At 40.2% G+C, this 18,067-nt stretch overlaps 4 protein-coding genes across 4 annotated transcripts; 3 read left to right on the forward strand and 1 right to left on the reverse strand.

Moving 5' to 3' along the window:
- Positions 1-6,929: 6,929 nt before the first annotated feature.
- EAF01_004648 (uncharacterized protein) lies at positions 6,930-8,718 on the reverse strand (the record flags this gene model as incomplete). The annotated part of the gene is made up of 2 exons (XM_038912902.1): positions 6,930-8,282; positions 8,338-8,718. The coding sequence occupies 2 exons, from the start codon at positions 8,716-8,718 to the stop codon at positions 6,930-6,932; spliced, it is 1,734 nt and encodes a 577-aa protein (XP_038770988.1).
- A 947-nt stretch (positions 8,719-9,665) lies between these two features.
- Positions 9,666-9,851, forward strand: EAF01_004649 (uncharacterized protein; the record flags this gene model as incomplete). Its single annotated transcript, XM_038912903.1, has 1 exon — positions 9,666-9,851. The coding sequence occupies one exon, from the start codon at positions 9,666-9,668 to the stop codon at positions 9,849-9,851; it is 186 nt and encodes a 61-aa protein (XP_038770989.1).
- Positions 9,852-11,052: 1,201 nt separating this feature from the next.
- On the forward strand, positions 11,053-12,685 carry EAF01_004650 (uncharacterized protein; the record flags this gene model as incomplete). The annotated part of the gene is made up of 5 exons (XM_038912904.1): positions 11,053-11,093; positions 11,417-11,442; positions 11,564-11,640; positions 11,833-12,078; positions 12,134-12,685. The coding sequence occupies 5 exons, from the start codon at positions 11,053-11,055 to the stop codon at positions 12,683-12,685; spliced, it is 942 nt and encodes a 313-aa protein (XP_038770990.1).
- A 4,389-nt stretch (positions 12,686-17,074) lies between these two features.
- On the forward strand, positions 17,075-17,437 carry EAF01_004651 (uncharacterized protein; the record flags this gene model as incomplete). The annotated part of the gene is made up of 2 exons (XM_038912905.1): positions 17,075-17,363; positions 17,430-17,437. The coding sequence occupies 2 exons, from the start codon at positions 17,075-17,077 to the stop codon at positions 17,435-17,437; spliced, it is 297 nt and encodes a 98-aa protein (XP_038770991.1).
- Positions 17,438-18,067: the final 630 nt, after the last annotated feature.

Genomic DNA, 18,067 nt, shown 5'->3' on the forward strand with positions numbered 1-18,067 from the left:
ATAATTTCACCGATGCTATCGTCATCGCTCAAAATGAATTCATTATCTAATCCGTCAGGGAGAGCTTCAGCTGAGGAGCCCGGATTGATAGACATGGTTCAGTCGATTGTTACTTTAAGGTTTCGTGATGGGAAAGTCAAAATGATAGCTAAGTCAAGATCTCAACAATAACATGTGGTAGCTGCTCAATATAAAAGGGTACGGTACTTGTTTATTTGGAAGTCAAGATCTGCGTCATCCATCTAATTCTTCTCTGTTGTAGTCAGGATTAATGGTAAAGGTTTGAGTAATTATTACCTTCTGGGTTCTCGTAAATGACAAGGATTTCTAGCCAAGTCTGTATATCAATCGGAAGAAATGGTAACCCCATCAATCTCTTTCCACAATGTTAGGGAGACAGTATTAGCCCTCCACGCAAGCGGAAGGAGAAGCAGGCTTTTGTAAATTCTATCGCTGCCTCTAAATGCTAATACGTTTTTACTGTCAAGTTAGAACAAGTAAGGGGCTCGGTTATCAAAATTATGCAGTAAACTTTCCATCGTCATATAGGACACTCATTGATCTCTTCTTTCCTCAAAATTTGAGTATCTTATTACCCAGTGCTCAATTGACCTTCTTCGAAAGAAAGGTCTCAGAGTGACAAAATGTGTTCGTGATGTAGATACTCATAATGCTTTACAAGAAGGGAAATAATAGCAGAAGCAATATATATTATACCCACGACATAACAAACTTAGGGGTTCTCAGAAGGCCAGAAAAACTTTCCAAGACCTAAGTGCCTTGTAACATCCCAAGATCTCTAGGCCACTAGAATAAGCGAGTGATTATAAATATACTCATTGATTTGACGTCTTGATCTCACAAAGATTGAGCGGGAACTAGACTTGACGCTTCGAAGAAGTAAATGGTGACTCGAAATGTAATCTTTCATGTCACCAGACTGACTACATCAATGCTAGGAAAATTCGGGGCAAAATAATTAGAAATGAGAATGACAATGAGAATATCGTCGCTTTCAAAGTCATTATGAAGCATTTTAACCACCAAATTTCCCTCTATCATCATCAAATATTCTGTGCCAAACGTCTGACTTTCTCAATGAACTATCTGACCAGTTGACACCAGTTACGCTCAATATTCTGAGGCACATGCCATATTGCGCGGAACAGGTGCAACCTACAAGAAACAGCTAAAACGGAACACCTGGACCAGAAAAGCTGGTTGCGAATAATTCTCTACCTATTTACAAGATACTAGTCCTCTATTTATGCGGTGACCAAGATAGAGTGAGGAGATCATGGAGGCGAATGAATAATTAATCCGGTTTTGTCAGCGTGACTATGACATCATCTCAATGAAAGTGCTAAGCTATCTATGTAAGTAGGTTCTGCTTCATAATATATCTGTCCTAGATATCCGACCCAAAACACTGTGAGAATAAGGTACTATGGCTTCTTAGAATTAGTGTCTCTTCCTAGTCATAGGTAGAGAAGAGATATTTGTTAAGGAGGCGATTAGGTAGATCAAATATTTCGGAGGCATTTGCCCACTTTCCTATCTCATAGATGCAGGCATTCATTGACACTGATAATTCTTATCATTATCATAGTTAACACTGTCAATCCTATTCCTTCCCAAATGCACCTCCAACCAACTTCTCGCTCATGCTTCAGAGCTGTTGCTTGCGAAAAACATGGACAAGCTTCTTTCATCTACAAACTGTCAATAATAGCCCCGTGAAACCCAAGCTTACTGTATGACACTGAAAAATAGACCGAGGAGTGGGACTGTGGCTTTGAAAAGAGGTGATAGAGGGGAAAGAAGTATAATTATATAGTTCACTGACAAGTTCACGAGCCGAATATAACTCTGATCTGATAACATTAACATTGGTCCAAGAAGTTAGCTACACGGAGGCATCAATGCTTGATGACCCCAATTCCGCACGTTTCCGAGTCTCACTTTTTATTTTCTTCTCCTTGTGAATAGATTCCTTATATAAATATCCTCGCATCCTGTAAATCTCCATGTCTCAATCCACAAGACTCTCGACCAGCATTCCTAAGGGAAGCATGAGCTGCATTATATACTGTTACTTGAATCGATTTGTAGACCTGTCTCTATCTGGGTTGTCTGTATGGGTAAACTGTAAGATGGTGAACTTGTTTTTATAGTAAAAGACTTTTAATATTATCACTGTCATTTGTATACAATCATTATATGCTACAACTATCGGCACGATTCGCCGTCACTATTGTGTATAGGTTCAATCCATCATCCTACCAGCTAGGAGCCACTTCTCAAATTACAAGCACATAACGTCACCACTCATTAATTCCCGATTGCACATTAAAACCTGTGATTATTCCATCAAGCTTCGAATTATAGTGTGAAGAAAATGTGTACTCAGAGGAGGAATTTTACATCTAGAGAGTGGTAGGATATATAAACGACGTGTAGGGAAATTGATATGCGAAACATGATGAGAAGCTCACCGGACTGCGAAAGGCAATTACCAAAGAAACACGTGAACTTGGCTCCTTCGACTATACTTCTCTTCTTTTGATTCCCTTCTTCGCCAAATTCACATCTATCCAAGATTCCCCGTCCGTTGCCGCAATATAAATTGGAATCCTTCTCTTCGATTTTCTCTCTACGTGGGAATATAAAGCTACGAAACACGCCAGAATCATGTGGTTTATTTTCTTCCCGTTGACTAACTTCTTGAGCAAGGTTTAGAGAAGTTCAAGTGGAAATCGAGGGATGGATAGAGAAATAGGGGAAGAGACAAGAGATTTTCGTTGCTGATTTCGTAATTTATTGTTACTTGGTGATACTCATCATCATCATCATCATTATCACTGCCACTACTCAAACAAGTACAACATTCACACTAACTTCGTCTCCAAAGTTTCAAATTCTCAGTACTCAAGCTCATTTCTTCGTAAAACTCTTATTAGTAAACATTTTTAGGACCACAAGGAAAATTGACACAGCTTATATTATAGGAGAGAATAATTTCCAGTCCATTGCCGGACCTTTAGGCATTGCAAGAAGCGAAGATGATGATCTGTGACGTTAGAATTGGCGAGACTTTGATGTCATTGTTGTTGTCATTATCTCTCCATTCATCTTTTTATCTCCATAATATCAATCACTATATCTACACCATAAGTCGGGTACCCTACTTTCGGGCCACCCCCCTTTTGGGCACTTTTTACACCAAAAATGAAATTTTTAACTTTCTTATTTATGAATAGAATTCACTGAAAATTTATATATATATAATTTAGATCATTTTTAGCTTACCTTAAAAATTTCAGATTTTTAGGAATTTTCTGTATTGAAATCTAAAACTTTAAAATATCGATTCTTAAATTTATATGAGAATCATATACAAATTTGAAACTTTTATAAAATATTTAATAACTTTTTAATAAAAATTATTAAAAATAAACTATAAAATTTTATTATAAATTTATAACAAATTTATTTTGAAGGATTTAAAAAAAAAAAAAATTTCTTATAAATAAATACTTAAAAGAATATTCTTAAAATTATAAGAATTATTTATACTATTCTAAACTTATTGTGTACTATATCTTTATATCTATTAATTTTTTTAATTTTTTTTTAATTTTTATATAAATTTAAATTCAAAACTTTCAAAAAGATATATAGTTTTCTTTTAATGATTATTATTAAAAAGTTATTAAAGATTTTATAAAAGTTTTAAATTTATATATAATTCCTATATAAATTTAAAAATCAATGTGTTTAAATTTTAAAGCTCTAGATTTTAATACAGAAAATTCCTAAAATTTTCAAATTTTCAAAATAAACTTAAAATAGCTTAAATTATATATATATAAATTTTTATTATATTAAATTATATATTGATAAAAAATATTAATAGACTAAAAAAGCAATTTTTGGTGTAAAAGGGTGGCTCAAAATAAAAATAGCCTGAAAATAGGGTGATCGATTTAATCATTACCCCAAGCATAACTTTCATCACCATCTCTATCGCCATTGAACCTCACTTTATAAATCGTCCCGTCTATCTTCTCCATAAAATCTCAATCTCACCCCCCCTTCCTTGTGATTCAAGACGCCGATCTTCACATCAGCTACGATAGATGCTTTCGAACCTATAGGCATAGGCAAAATACTCTCGGTGTTCTCGAATAGAGGTAGAGACTAAAAGGAAGATGGAGTGAAGGTTTATATACTTCCCACTTCCTTCACCTCCCTCCATCTCTGTATATCAAGTTTGCGGAATGCGAGGAAGAAATATTGGTATACCCATTCAAACACCCTATTCCTTTCCTCCCATTCTACATTACGGACATGCTTCCCATAAAACACGTCCCACCCTATATAAACCCGCTTCTCCCTACTTCCGCTATCCCCTATATAAACAACAACTACAAGGTTAGATGACACGAGCGAGGACAAACCCAAGAATAAACGCAAGCATTCCAACGTATAATCCACTTCAATCCAATCCTTCTACAAAGTATCAGATATTCGACCATTTCGAGCTCCAAATCTAACCCAAAACACATTTCCGTCGAAACACGGAGAAATACGTGGGATTGAGTTTTATCGTTGTATCCTTATTTACCAATCTGAACCCCTCCTTGTCACTGTTATCATCAAATCAAACCATTATTATCTGTTGAAAAACGACAAGATGCTCACTCATATACCCTTCTCTCATCACACCCAAACTCCTGCATTCCCAATTTCCCCTTTCTCTTTCCAAATTTCCATTTAGCCTTCAATCGAGCATATTTTTGATCCCAAGAAACTCTCCATCCCAAGTCCGCAAATAGAAATTAAAAGCTATACTCTCCCTCCGCAAATCTCTAATAATATATGCTCAAAACATCCAGCTCATTGTTTATTATGAGTCAATCACCTTATAAACAACCCCCCTTTCTATCTATCACCGACCAACGCTTATCCCATCCTATCCAATCTCTACACCCTCCATAACCACTCACCCACGCACTCACCAAAACACTCTTTTCAATCCCCTCAACAGTCTTCCTATAGGTCCGATCATCCATCTGATCTCTCGATCTCACTATCTCTCTATTTATATTCCCCTCACTCATTCCCATCACTTCTTACCCTTCTTACTCCTCTCACATTCTTTCACTAACTTCTCACCCCTTCACATTCCCTCGCTCTAACTCACTTCTTTTTCCTCCTCTTCTCTTCTACTTGTCCTTTGACTCACTTCTTACCCATTGCCACTCTTTACCCTTTTTCAATCTCTCTCATTTCCTCTTCTTCTTCTCCTTCCCACCCCCTCTTTTATCCCTGAACATCCTTTATTTCTCCACCCATTTGCCTTCCCTTTTCTATCCCATTCTTCCCTTCTGCCTTCTCCTCCCCCTTTACTCCTCCTTCATCAATCTACCCCCGCCATCCACCCACCCATTTCCTATTCCCCATTCCCTCTCTGCTTCCCACCCCTCTATACTCCTATACTCCTCAATCCACTCTCCAACACCCACCCAACACCATTCAACACTTAACACCCAAATCTCAAATCTCAAATCTCAAATCTCAAATCTCAAATCAACAACATAACACAACCAACCCTTATCAATCTATCCCCCCTTTCTCCTCCTCAATCTACTACTCCACCCATTTCCCATTCCCTATTTCCCATTCCCCAGCTCCTACAATCCACTTCCCAACCCAACCTTAACACCCACTCCTCAACACCCAAATTCCAATTCAAAAACACAAGCATACAGCCCCAATCTATATCCACCATCTACCATCCATCCATTTCCCCACTCATCCATCTCTTGTCCACCATTCACTCAACCATCCATTTCCTCATCTACTCACTCACTTCCCTCTCCATCTCATACCCCCATCCAGCCCAGCCCAATCCAACCCTCATCAACCCAATCCAATCCTCACAAAATCTTCTACATTCCTATACATTCTTTCCTCTCATACCCACCCACCATCCATCCACTTCCCAAATCACCCCCAGCCCAGCCTCGCTCTCGCCTACTCGATCCCCAACTCAACTTTTGTATATCCAATCCTCACAAGCTTTTCTATCTCCTTATATATTATTTCTTCTCGTATCTATCTATCCATCCATCTCTTCGTCCACTATCCATTCCCTCACTCACCCCCAGCTCAGCCCAGTTCAGCCCTCGCTCACCAATCCTCAAAAACCCTTGCGTCAATCAATCAATCAATCAATCAATCGATTTATTCCCTAGCACACTATATGGATACTCATCATCCTCATCACGATCATTATCATCACCAGCAGTACCCACCATACTCTCAAACGGGGAAGGAATCGTAGAACCTTTCTATGTAAGAGAGATAAGCATTTAGAGTGTCAATTATTCTGAAGAAAAACGACAGCGAGAAAGCATCAGAGATACAAGAGAGGAAATTCATGATATACTATCCATTTATTTAGTTATTTACCGTGGAATGCATACTTCCACATTCATAATGTACCACACAATACTCTGCAACCCTGATATCTGACACTCTCCAACCCAACCCACCCACCCTCTACCTCCCTTCCAACATCCAACCACAAAAAAGCCATCCAACAAAAGAAATAGAGCCATATTTTCAAAGAGTGACCCAATCCAACCCAACCATTCATAAATCATAAACCCACCCCAAATCCAACCAGCACATACCGAGCCCTCTCCTTTCCAAAGACAAAAGACAAGAACTCCGGCGCTAAATGGACGGACGGATATATAACTATTTTAACTCCAACTCCCTTGCTCCCTGCTGCACAATGTACTATCCAACCATTCCATCCCTAAGTATTACCAGAAAAATTAAACACCTTCACAGCCCAAGCCCTAGCCCCTTCACCAGAATATAAACATCTCGTCCTCCCACCCACATCTCTTGACCTACTAAGATCTTCCTTGACTTCTTCCCCTAACTGGCGTTCCAGTGGTAGCCGGTGCACTTATATCTCTTCTCGATCCACCCTCTACCATCTGCTTTCTCGGAGTCATCTTGCCTTCTGCCAAACTTCTAGCTCTACCTCTTCTTTCTCTAATCATAGCCAATGCTTCTTCTCTTGACACTGTTGCTGTCAAAGCTGGATCGATGGTACCATTTGGGAAAGTGAGAGACTTTGGTGTACTTGGTGCTAATTCCATTTTTTGTTCTTCTGAGGGAGAAGCAAGTGGAATACGGGTTGTGGTTGATACTGTGTGGAAAGTAGGTTCATGGTGGTGTTCATGGTGATGCTCGTGATTTTCATGTTCATGGGTTTGGGGGTGATGAATTGTGGTCGAAGTGGAACCGTTTAGATCTTCGGGATTTGTCTCGTCTTCGACTTCGTTTTTAGGAAGATTGATCGGGCTTTGAAGTGATCTAGTGACTTTTGGACTGGTTGGCTCATCAAAGATAGAGAGTAAAGAAGTGTTGGCATCGGAAATACGAGCCGCAGCTGGTGGATCGTGAGAAGGAGTTACTTCTCTTCGTTGATGAGTAGAATTTTCCGATGGTTGTTTGAAATGTATTTTGGTGTCCAAGGATGTATTCTCAACGGGTTCTGCTGCGGACTCTTCAGGTACAGTTTTGAAGATACCTTCAGAAGGTACAAAAACTGTACTGGTTCTTTGAGTTTTGGATTGTCTTGTCGAATCTTCACGATGTTCTTGTGTGTCGGTTGACTTTCTTTTGTTTGATTTTGGTTCGCAGGTATGAATGCTAGATTCCATCTCCAAAAATTCGACTTGATCAAGGGCTCGGTTTGCTCTTTGAATTTCCCAATCCAATCTGCGTCTGAGTTCATCAAGTTCCTCTTGACCAGCGCCTGATGCCAATGCCATAGCATCTATGGATCTTTGATCATTCTTTGGTGATGGAAATTCGTCCTTGGTGGATTGTGGTAATGGTATATGTCCTTCTGCTGCAATTCTGGCGATTTCTTCATTCTTAGCGATCGTCTTAAATGCGTCCCTCTCCTGTTCGATCAACTGAATTCTTTCTTGTAATCTTGTCAACTTTTCCTGCACTTCAACAAGTTGATATTTTGCTGTGAATGCTTCTTGTTCCCTCTTCACACTTCGTGCTTTTTCTTGTTCCAAACCACCTTGAACCATCCTCAATGTATCCCTTGAAGATTTGAGTTCTTCTTGTAATTTGACAACGACCGATTGCGATTTGAAACCTTCTTTTCGAGCTCTTCGAATTTCCTTTTCCCATAATGCTTGTGTGTGTGAATGGGTTTCCTTGGCTCGACCATAATTTTCCTATAAGATGAGAAGTTAGCAAATGATCAGAACGACGCGCATATTGATGACATACCATGACACTTTCAAGTCTCTCTCCAACCTTTCTTTCTCGTTCTTTTCCTTCCTCAACTTGTCTCCTTAATATCCTAGCTTCATCCCTATATCTGCGCATTTCACTCTCCGCCTCCTCTCTCCCAACCATGGCGCGCTTCAAAGCCGCATCATTTGCTTTTCTTTCCAATTGTTTCCCTTGATAAGCCAAAGAATTGAATTGAGCAATCTTCTCATTGACTGAACTGTCTCTTGAATGTTTACTCGATTTCGAACCCTTCTCTGTAGCGGTAGGAGATGTCGGTAAATCCCATTGTTTTTGTTGATTGGCACATTCAGGAGATATTTGGTTTAATGGAGATCCTGGAGGACAATTCTCTGTGAGTTTTTTAGGTGAATCCATGATTGGGTTTGAGTCCGAATCAAGTTGAATGAATTTGATTGTATAACCAGAAATCTGTCAGTCGTTATGATGTTATGATGTCTTGGAAAAAGAATTGTAAGATTACAAACTCTGATATTAAGTTTATGGAGATATTATTGTAAATTGTGGTCCGAGTTTGGATTGTTTACTTCACTCACTAATGCTTATTTTGGTTAGTGTGGTTACCCGGGAAACAACAAGAAAAGATAGAGTCCACCAGTCTAAAGCCGAAGCTTAGACCAGATAGTAAGGTTACAGAGGTCTGAAGAAAGATGGGATGAAAATTTATATACAGAGAGAGTCAAGAGCATAAATGATTGGTATGATGGACAACTGAAAGATGTGTAAAGGGATAGATTTTGTATTTGATATTTCCATGCTTGAAATTTGGTTGGTTCTTTCGTCTGGTAAAATGGCAGTACTTTACATCCTTACTCTTGACTCCGCATCTATCAATTACCATGAGAATCTCAAGCCGTATTGTCTATATCAATCAGGAAGAACAAGACGCTCCGCTGGGCCACTGCCGTGGAGGCTTCTTCGCTTCACTCTAGAGAAGAGAAATATAATAGTAGGTGCTTTCTGTTAGTTGATGATACTCCCCAGGTCAGACTCTGTAGAATATCACTATTCGATCTCACCGTTGTGATGGTCGTATGCTCAAGAATAGCCTTGGAGACGGGCCTCTTCTAGGATCACTCAGAGCCTTCCCTGACTGGAATTATCATTGTTTTTGTTTTCTCAATGAATCCAAGTTTAACAACACAACTTAACATCGACGTCCAATTAGTCTGCCTCCACGGCAGTGGCCCCCGGAGGGCCAGCGGAGCGTCTTTTGGAGATAATCAATCATAATGATTAAAGCAAGCCTTCAAGTCCCTATGATTAAGTATACTCAAGAGTATCCTCAATGATCACCTAAAGAGATGAATAGTCTACCACCTCCTCCACCACCCACCAACCCTAAAGCACCCGAAGGGGCAGCGGAGCGTCTTTTCGATGAAATGTGTGATTCCATTAGTGTTGATCTGAGACTGGAGCTTTCTGAGAAGTCAGTCCGAATTCTCCCTCCATCAAATAGCACTATGTTCTCGATCTCAAAGCAATTGTAGAGAGGAGAGTTCGCGGAGTAGACTCTATACTCTTTCCAATCCATGAATACGATAATCCAGTTCATTGAGTGAATCTCCATCGTATCGTATGCATTTTATTGAGCAATCTCATCATATCTCGGAGCCCAACCTACTCATCAATATATGGCGATTTCGCAATCATGGTTGTTCTGTTTCTTCGTATACAAATACCTCACCAACAACTAGCACCACCACTTTTCTATGCTTACTGATTGACTCGCCAAAAACCAACATACCCACCAAAGCATGACATTGCAGTTCCAAACACCAATCAAGTACACTAAATACTTTAAAAGCAAGGAATCTCTCCAAGAGTAAAGGGGAAAAAAAGAAATGGAGACAAAAAGGAAGTTATGGAACGGAGATATGTTTTATAGAAGACTCTTTACTCTCGATACAAATGAGAAAATTCCGACCATCATGATGATTCAAAGGTAGCGTGGGTAGATAGGTAGCTTGTTGATGTTATAGTAGATAATATACCTAGTAGCCAGAACCCTTGGCCTTGAAAATGTATCGAGGTTAAAAGACCAACGCCTCGGAAAAGATAGGGTGAGAGGTTTGTAGCGAGTGAAGGAATGGATGGGAGTGAAGACAGAAGCGAAGAAGAAAAGAAAACAACAAGATAGATAATCAAGGATAGAAAAACCACAGACAGATAGGTAGATGAATTGACCTATTAGATATCCCTCATTATAAAAGAATCAAAAATAGACAGACACTCAAGTTTCGAGTTGATATTTTTAATAATATTTAATATTCAACATTTTTTCCCCTTTTTCATTTCCATCAGAACGTATGTATCAATTCTTTGCCGCCATCCAGTCAAAAAGTACCTCAATATGGAAATCTTCTCTCTTTATCTCGTTCGTCTATTCGGTCTATTCGCTATAAAGTGCGGGAGTGCGGGCAGCGGATAGAGAAGTTAAGGATAGAAAAAATTCCTCGCACCCGGCTCAACGACTAAACCCTTTTAGTCATTAGTTTCCACTTAGCGCACTGTCTCTGTGGGTAATTTCGGAAGCTGTCCATCTTCACACTTGTTAACATAAAATCTTTTCCTGGGGCCAAAATTACAACTTCTTCTTCCCATTCTTCTTCTTGTTTTCCCAACATCAACCACCTTAATACCATCTCCTCTCAATCCTTTTCCGATCTTTAGATCATCAATACCGTCAATATGAGCAACTTACCACCAAAGAAGGAGTCCGTCATGGGCGTGTAAGTTACATCTCGTTCCCTTGACCAATTCTGGATTCTCGTTTTCCTGGTGAAAGGGCTCAGATATGGATGGACTTTTGCTCGATTTTGGGGAATGCTACATCAACAACGATATCAAGAGAGAATCAAGAGATGAAAACAAGAAAGAGATCACATAGGATATTTCGAATATCATCCAAATCTTTGTTATCCCACATCAATTATTCTCAAGGTCATCGTTGTTGGTAGTGGCATTCCCAATCGAACAAATATCCCATTTTGGCCCCGAGTTCGCACAAATAAATCTTTTCCAGTCAACCATGATACTGACAATATTTCAACAGTCCACCTTTCGTCATTGACTTCTTGAGTACGTTTATCCCCTGACTTCGAAATCGACAAGTTTTCCAATCGTTCCCGATGGAATTGAAATAATACTGGATTTTGGAGGAATTTTGATATAATTTTCACAATACTGATTTGTGCGATAGTGGGCGGTGTCTCCGCTGCCGTCTCCAAGACCGCTGCTGCTCCCATCGAGCGTGTCAAGCTCTTGATCCAAAACCAGGTATGTTTATCTTGAACATTTCTGTTTCAATTTCTTCTTTCGGACACCACAATTTGCACATGCATATGTACAGATTGAGGGTAATGTGCACAATTTCCATTTCGGGTATCTGAAATATGGAAAATCATTACCCCGAAAAAGAAATCCATCCCACCTTGCTTGTTTACATTTACTAATACAATTTTTTTATAGGATGAGATGTTGAAGACTGGTCGTCTTGACCGTAAATACGATGGTATCGTTGAGTGCTTCAAGCGTACCACCGCACAAGAGGGTGTCGCCTCCTTATGGAGAGGTAACACTGCCAACGTTATCCGTTATTTCCCTACACAAGCCTTGAACTTCGCTTTCCGTGATACCTACAAGTCGATGTTCAACTTCAAGAAGGACCGTGATGGATATGCTAAGTGGATGGCCGGTAACTTGGCTTCCGGTGGTGTAAGTTTTCTACTCAAATTTCTTTCATTATACCAATACTAATTGAATCCAAAAGGCTGCTGGTGCCACTTCCCTCCTCTTCGTCTACTCCCTCGATTACGCCCGTACCCGTCTTGCCAACGACAACAAGAACGCCAAGACCGGTGGCGACCGTCAATTCAACGGTTTGGTCGATGTTTACAAGAAGACCCTCGCTTCCGATGGTATCGCCGGTCTCTACCGTGGTTTCGGTCCTTCCGTTGCTGGTATCGTTGTTTACCGTGGTCTTTACTTCGGTATGTACGATTCCATCAAGCCAGTCCTCCTTGTTGGACCTCTTGAGGGTAACTTCCTTGCATCCTTCTTGCTCGGATGGACTGTCACCACTGGTGCCGGTATCGCTTCTTACCCATTGGACACCATCCGTCGTCGTATGATGATGACTTCTGGTGAGGCCGTTAAGTACAAGTCTTCCTTGGATGCTGGTCGTCAAATCGTTGCCAAGGAAGGAGTTAAGTCTCTCTTCAAGGGTGCTGGTGCCAACATTCTCCGTGGTGTCGCAGGTGCCGGTGTCTTGTCCATCTACGATCAAATGCAAGTCTTGATGTTCGGAAAGGCATTCAAGTAAACGTATGTAGAATGGAGTGAGGGGGGGGGGGGTTGATTGTCGTGGTGGTTGATGATAATGCGAAATGAGCGCCTTTTGGGTCGGTCGCCGTGGTTGAAGAGCGACAAGGTTGAAGTTGTTACAGACATCTATTACTATGGTGTTGAAGCAACTTGCAATGATAGTTTGCCATACAAAAAGAAAAGACAAACTAGTCGCCGCTGTACTTTATTACCTAAGCAATTTTTCCCTGTTCCTCTTGATCCTGTTGTCTTCAAAGTTTTATCTCATTTGATTTTCTTGTGTCGAAAAGTTTCCTTTTGCACCGCGATTCAATAAATAGATTGTGAAGACGAATGGATGGTGGTTTGAAAGGTGTTGAAAGAATACGAAGTTTTATAAACTAATCATGTATTGAAATTGCATGTTGTGTTAGTATACCATGATGTGAGTATGTCGTAATTGCAATGGTGACTGTTAAAGTGTTTAATTCTTTCGTGAGGTTAAGGAGGGTGCAACTGTAAGCAAGTGAGTGAGCGAATGTGGTGTACATTTGAGAGATGTATATGCAAGAGTGCATGTCTATACATTTGATGTTGATGGGCTGAGGTTACAGGGAAGTTGGAGGCTAGGGAAGGGTGAAGGGAAAAGTAGAATGATAAGGAAGGAGAGAGACGAGGGGATGGGGGAGGTGGTTTTGCGGAGGTTATGGGGGATGATGGGGGGAGTGCAGGGATAGGGGGGATAGGGGGGGAAAGGGAGGAGAGAGAGCAGATGAATGGAAAGGGGAGTTGGATGGAGATGGGGGGGGGTGTAGGTATCTGGAGAAGGAGAAGGAGTGGTGTGGGGGAGAGTGGGGTATAGGGGGAGAGAAGTGATGAGAATAGGTGTCTAATGGTTAGTGCATCTGTTTCTTGGGGTTTTGCAGTGGGGGGTAATAAGAATTAGAGAAGAGGATGGGGGGAGTGGGCAGTCTTGTAGGAGATCAGTGAGATTTGGAGGGTGTGAGAGGAGGTAGTGGGTAGAGGGATAGGGATGGCAGGAGAGAAGAATTGAGGTTGTAGGAGGATGGGAATGAGAATGTGAGAGGATATCTATTCTAAAAATTGGAAACGACAGCTTTCTGAGAAGGGGAGAAATCTGAATCCTGATAGGATGGTTAGTGGAAGGTGGCAGGGCAGGAGAAGAGGTGGGAAGGTATAGAGTTTGTATAGAGAATAAATAGATGGATGGTTGGGATTTCTTTCTGTCTTCTGTGGGTCGAGTTGAGAGATTGCAAGGCAGCTTAGGATGAGGAAGATGTTGGGTAGTGGGGGTTGGGTGGTGAGAAATGAGAAATGAGATTGAGGATTAGAATTAGGGGGAAAAGTTGGGGAAGGACCGAGATGGGTAGGGCAGAGGGTATTTGAGGAAAGAAAGATTGTGGAAGAAGTTGACGATAGGGTGGTATGGATTCGTGTGTTGGTAATGATAATAATAATTCTCAATTTGTGAGTTGGTCATGATTTATGAAATGACAATAATCACTATTAATTATTTCAACACTTGAAATAGAAATCTCAATGAATCGATAAATCGATAGGAATGACAACGAAAGTGACAATAAAAGTAGTACACTTAATGAATAGTATGAATGTGAATTGGTCTAGGTACGGCATCGCTTTCAAATCTCGATGGCTCCTAGTGTTGGTACTTGATAAGGAATGGGTGCTTTGGGATTTGGGGATGGAGAGGGGAGGAGGGGGGGGCTTTATAGGGGATGGGTGTGGGAATTGGGGGAAAGGGAGGGGGGGCATGGGATATGTACATGTATATGTATACGATTGGAAGAGGGATTGAGGGAGGGAGGAAAATAATAAATAGAATAAATAAAAGTAAGTTGATACAGGTATCGAAAACGAAACACCGAGGATAGGGAAGGAAGAACAGAGAAAGCGGATACGAGAGAAGAGCATATAGAGGTACTTCCAAGATCAAGTTTTTTTCGTATCAACGGGGCTGAAGTCGAGTCCATTGTCAACTCAGGGGGGCTGCGGGCTGTGGAGGTGTGGAGTGTAACGTCTTGGATGGTGAGGTAGTTTAAAACGCTAATATTGGAGTGAGTGCAGGATTTATTCTTGATAACAATAATCATCAGAATCAGAAGTCAATGACTGAGAATGTCGACAACAAGGAAGCAAAACAACATTCTCGTACAGGGATATTTGAGATCCGGATAGGATTTCAAAAGCTATTAGAGAAAGCCAATGTATGAAAGACAGGGCGAAAAAATCCACCCCCTTCGTTTGGAGTTGGAAATCTATCGCTATGCAGAATAGAAGGGGATACGCGACAAGAGGCCGCTATAGATATGGGGGCGATTAGTGGATTCACAGAGATAAAAATTGAGGTATATAAACATTTACTATCTTCGATTTGTGATTTTTCTTGTAAAGGTGCGTAAAATTTGTCAACTGCAAGAAGTATGGAGCTTCAATCTTGTGAGTATTCACAGTGATGCAGAGGGTGAAAGTCGAAGGGCAATTCGAGAGAAAGTGGATAAGTATACGGAAGAAGAATGAAAATGCGGGTGAAGAATTGCTAGGTGATGATTCGGTGATAGCAAGTGAAAATCTCAAGCTTGATGACAATAAGAGGAGTCGTTGATGATAATTACAGGAACCATTAATATGCTTCTGATTGAACTGGAATGGGCACATTTTTGTTCAAAATCTGGAGGGAAAACAAAGAGTGCCGGAAATTCGAAGCCTAAGATGTTTCATCATATTGGCAGTGTATAGATACAGTTCTACGTAAGTCGGGAAAATACGACTTGTACAAAGATCCAGAAAATTTAGTATATTTGAGAAGAGTAAGTAAGAGGTGAGATTCATCAGTTTATAAAATCAATGGAACTGATGAATTTTCCTCTTCCTATTCATCTTATTAATGTTCAAGTAATTTCCTATTTATTAGGAATGGTGTTGTGGATTTTTGCTTCGCAGCTAAATTTTTCTCTCATATTGAGTATCTTAATTGATTAATCGATTCTATGATGATAAAATGTTCTTTTTGAATAACTTTGACTCTCTTTCATGACCCCTTATTCGCTTGTTTGTGTGTTGCCCGCTTCGCTTATACAATAACCCTACTTCTTTTATTGAGGAATACTCCAACGGCTGAGCTCTTACAGCTGAGAGACTTCTTCAAGGGATATATTAGACTTTTGACGTCTTTCATCCTATTATTCACACCAACCATCCAGAGTTGAAGCAAAAGACAACCCAATTATTGCAGCATCAAAGAAGGGCTTCTTACGTGGCCTCTCTCTATCATTCTAATACCAACTCCCTAATCTCATAATTCATATCCCCTGTTGTTCCAAATATCAGACCCTTTTTCTCCAAGCGATGCCCTCACTACAATAGCAAGGTGTTCTCACTAGTCACCATAGATTTGTGCTTCGCATTGAAGGGGCTCTGGGGTGAAAGCACCAAAGGTTTATCTAATGACACAGCATCTCAACCCTCGCTGAAGTCACAAACCGACCGAAAAGTCTGTTTAATGGGCGTTGTGTATTGTGAAATAGATTAAGTTCCCATCGTATCGCTTCAAGCGATCTCGTCAATCATGCTCCGGTATTCTGAGAACATCTGCTATCTTACGGTGTGCAAATATAGGTTCTGGATCCGAACATCCGTATCATGCTTATGCCAGCTCAGTTGCAAAACCTACCGTATGAAGCCGTATTGAATTGCATGGTTTCTCCTATAGTTAGTGATTGAGTTTGGAAAGGGTTGAGTTCAATGTAGACTGCAAAGTTGGATAGGTTTAGAATCATTTCAGAAATCCATTCGCTAGATGAGCTGAAAAGAAAGAAAGACCAATTTCAATGGATTCGGAATTCTGGTCTGCTCAATTGTTTTCAGGAAATCCACGCCAAGATATGATTTAGATAGGTTTGTTGTAGGAGAAGAAATATACAGTTCTAGGTGGTTGGTTGTATTCGGAACAAAGAATCTTACCTGTATGCCCCTGAACCAGAAGGGGGCTCAAGCAACGGACAGCAGTCGTTAACAGTAGTCAGTAGTAGTTTCCTATATAGTTTCTCTATTTCAACAAACATTTAACAACTTCTTAGATAATAAAATTATCCAGTCCAACTCTGATACTCTTTTACAATCTACACGATTCTTGTCTATTTCAAAGTCATCTCATCAACTAGCGATGGAGTTCGTCGCTTACCAAAGCTTCACCGCACTGCTCATCATGTCTCCTATCATGCCGAAGCCTATCTTCTTACTTTTAAGAACATTATCGTATCAAGTTTTCGATTTAAATTTGGTACCAACACTATGATCGAGACATTTTGGAATACAATCACTTTCACTCGACTTGTATCTATTCTCCTAACAGTTTTAACGAGTTATCATGGATATTTCAGACATATCAAAGGCTCTCATTACGGTATCCGCAATGATCATCGACACATACACTCAAACAATCAAAATGCACACAATGGACACGAAGTTGCTTGCTGCCATCGACGAAGATGGACTTCCCTTGATTCGACATGGACCTGAGCGACAAGAACTTCAGTCGCTCCAGAAATATAGCTTCGTTGTTACTAAGATAGCGATGGCTGTTTTTGCGATTCTTGGGGTAATTGTTGGTGTCGTTCTTTTCGCTGGTATCATTCATTTCGTATCCACGCTATCAAGTAAGTGGTCGATTTTCACCACATTTCATGACTTGTTGTCGGAAGTTTATGCTAATAACTACATAGCAAGATAGAGGCTACTGATACTTTGTAATGATCCAAGGCAGTCAAACTGCAACCGCGCTACAATCTTGACATTCACCTGGCAGCTTGCCTAAACAACACTATTGAAAATTAAACAACATGCGCCAATCTAGGAGAGTTGAGCGATCCGCGATGAAGCTTTTTTTCCTCGTCAATGGTTGGGGATTGCATGGTTGGCGGTGCTTCATAGTTACCATGAGCATTTTATATGGTTGAGGTGATACCGAGACTAGTACGATTTACATTTATACAATTCTAAAATGCGCAACAATAATAGTAATTGTCTCCAATAAGTGAATAATCGTGATTGCAAATGTACTTGTGGTTGATGGGTCAAGATCTGGTCTCTGAATAGTATCATTCAGATCCGTCACAATTAATGATGATGATAGTAGTATTAGTATTTCAGATCTCAATCTTTGAGGGTGTACGAGGGTATAATACTCTGCTCCTTAGGTGAGTAAATTGTATCACTGAGTGATACTGATTTATCTTCTTCACGAACTTTTTTGAGTGAGACGCGGATTATGAGTTAAAAGAGGTTAGAAAACAAGAGATCAAGATGAGAATCAGGATCGAAGATATGTGGATTCAATAGTATCAAATCTACAGTAGGTAGT

The sequence above is a fragment of the Botrytis porri genome (genome assembly GCF_014898465.1).
Source record: "Botrytis porri strain MUCL 3234 chromosome Unknown BPOR_006, whole genome shotgun sequence".
In the NCBI taxonomy this organism is placed as follows: Eukaryota; Fungi; Ascomycota; class Leotiomycetes; order Helotiales; family Sclerotiniaceae; genus Botrytis; species Botrytis porri.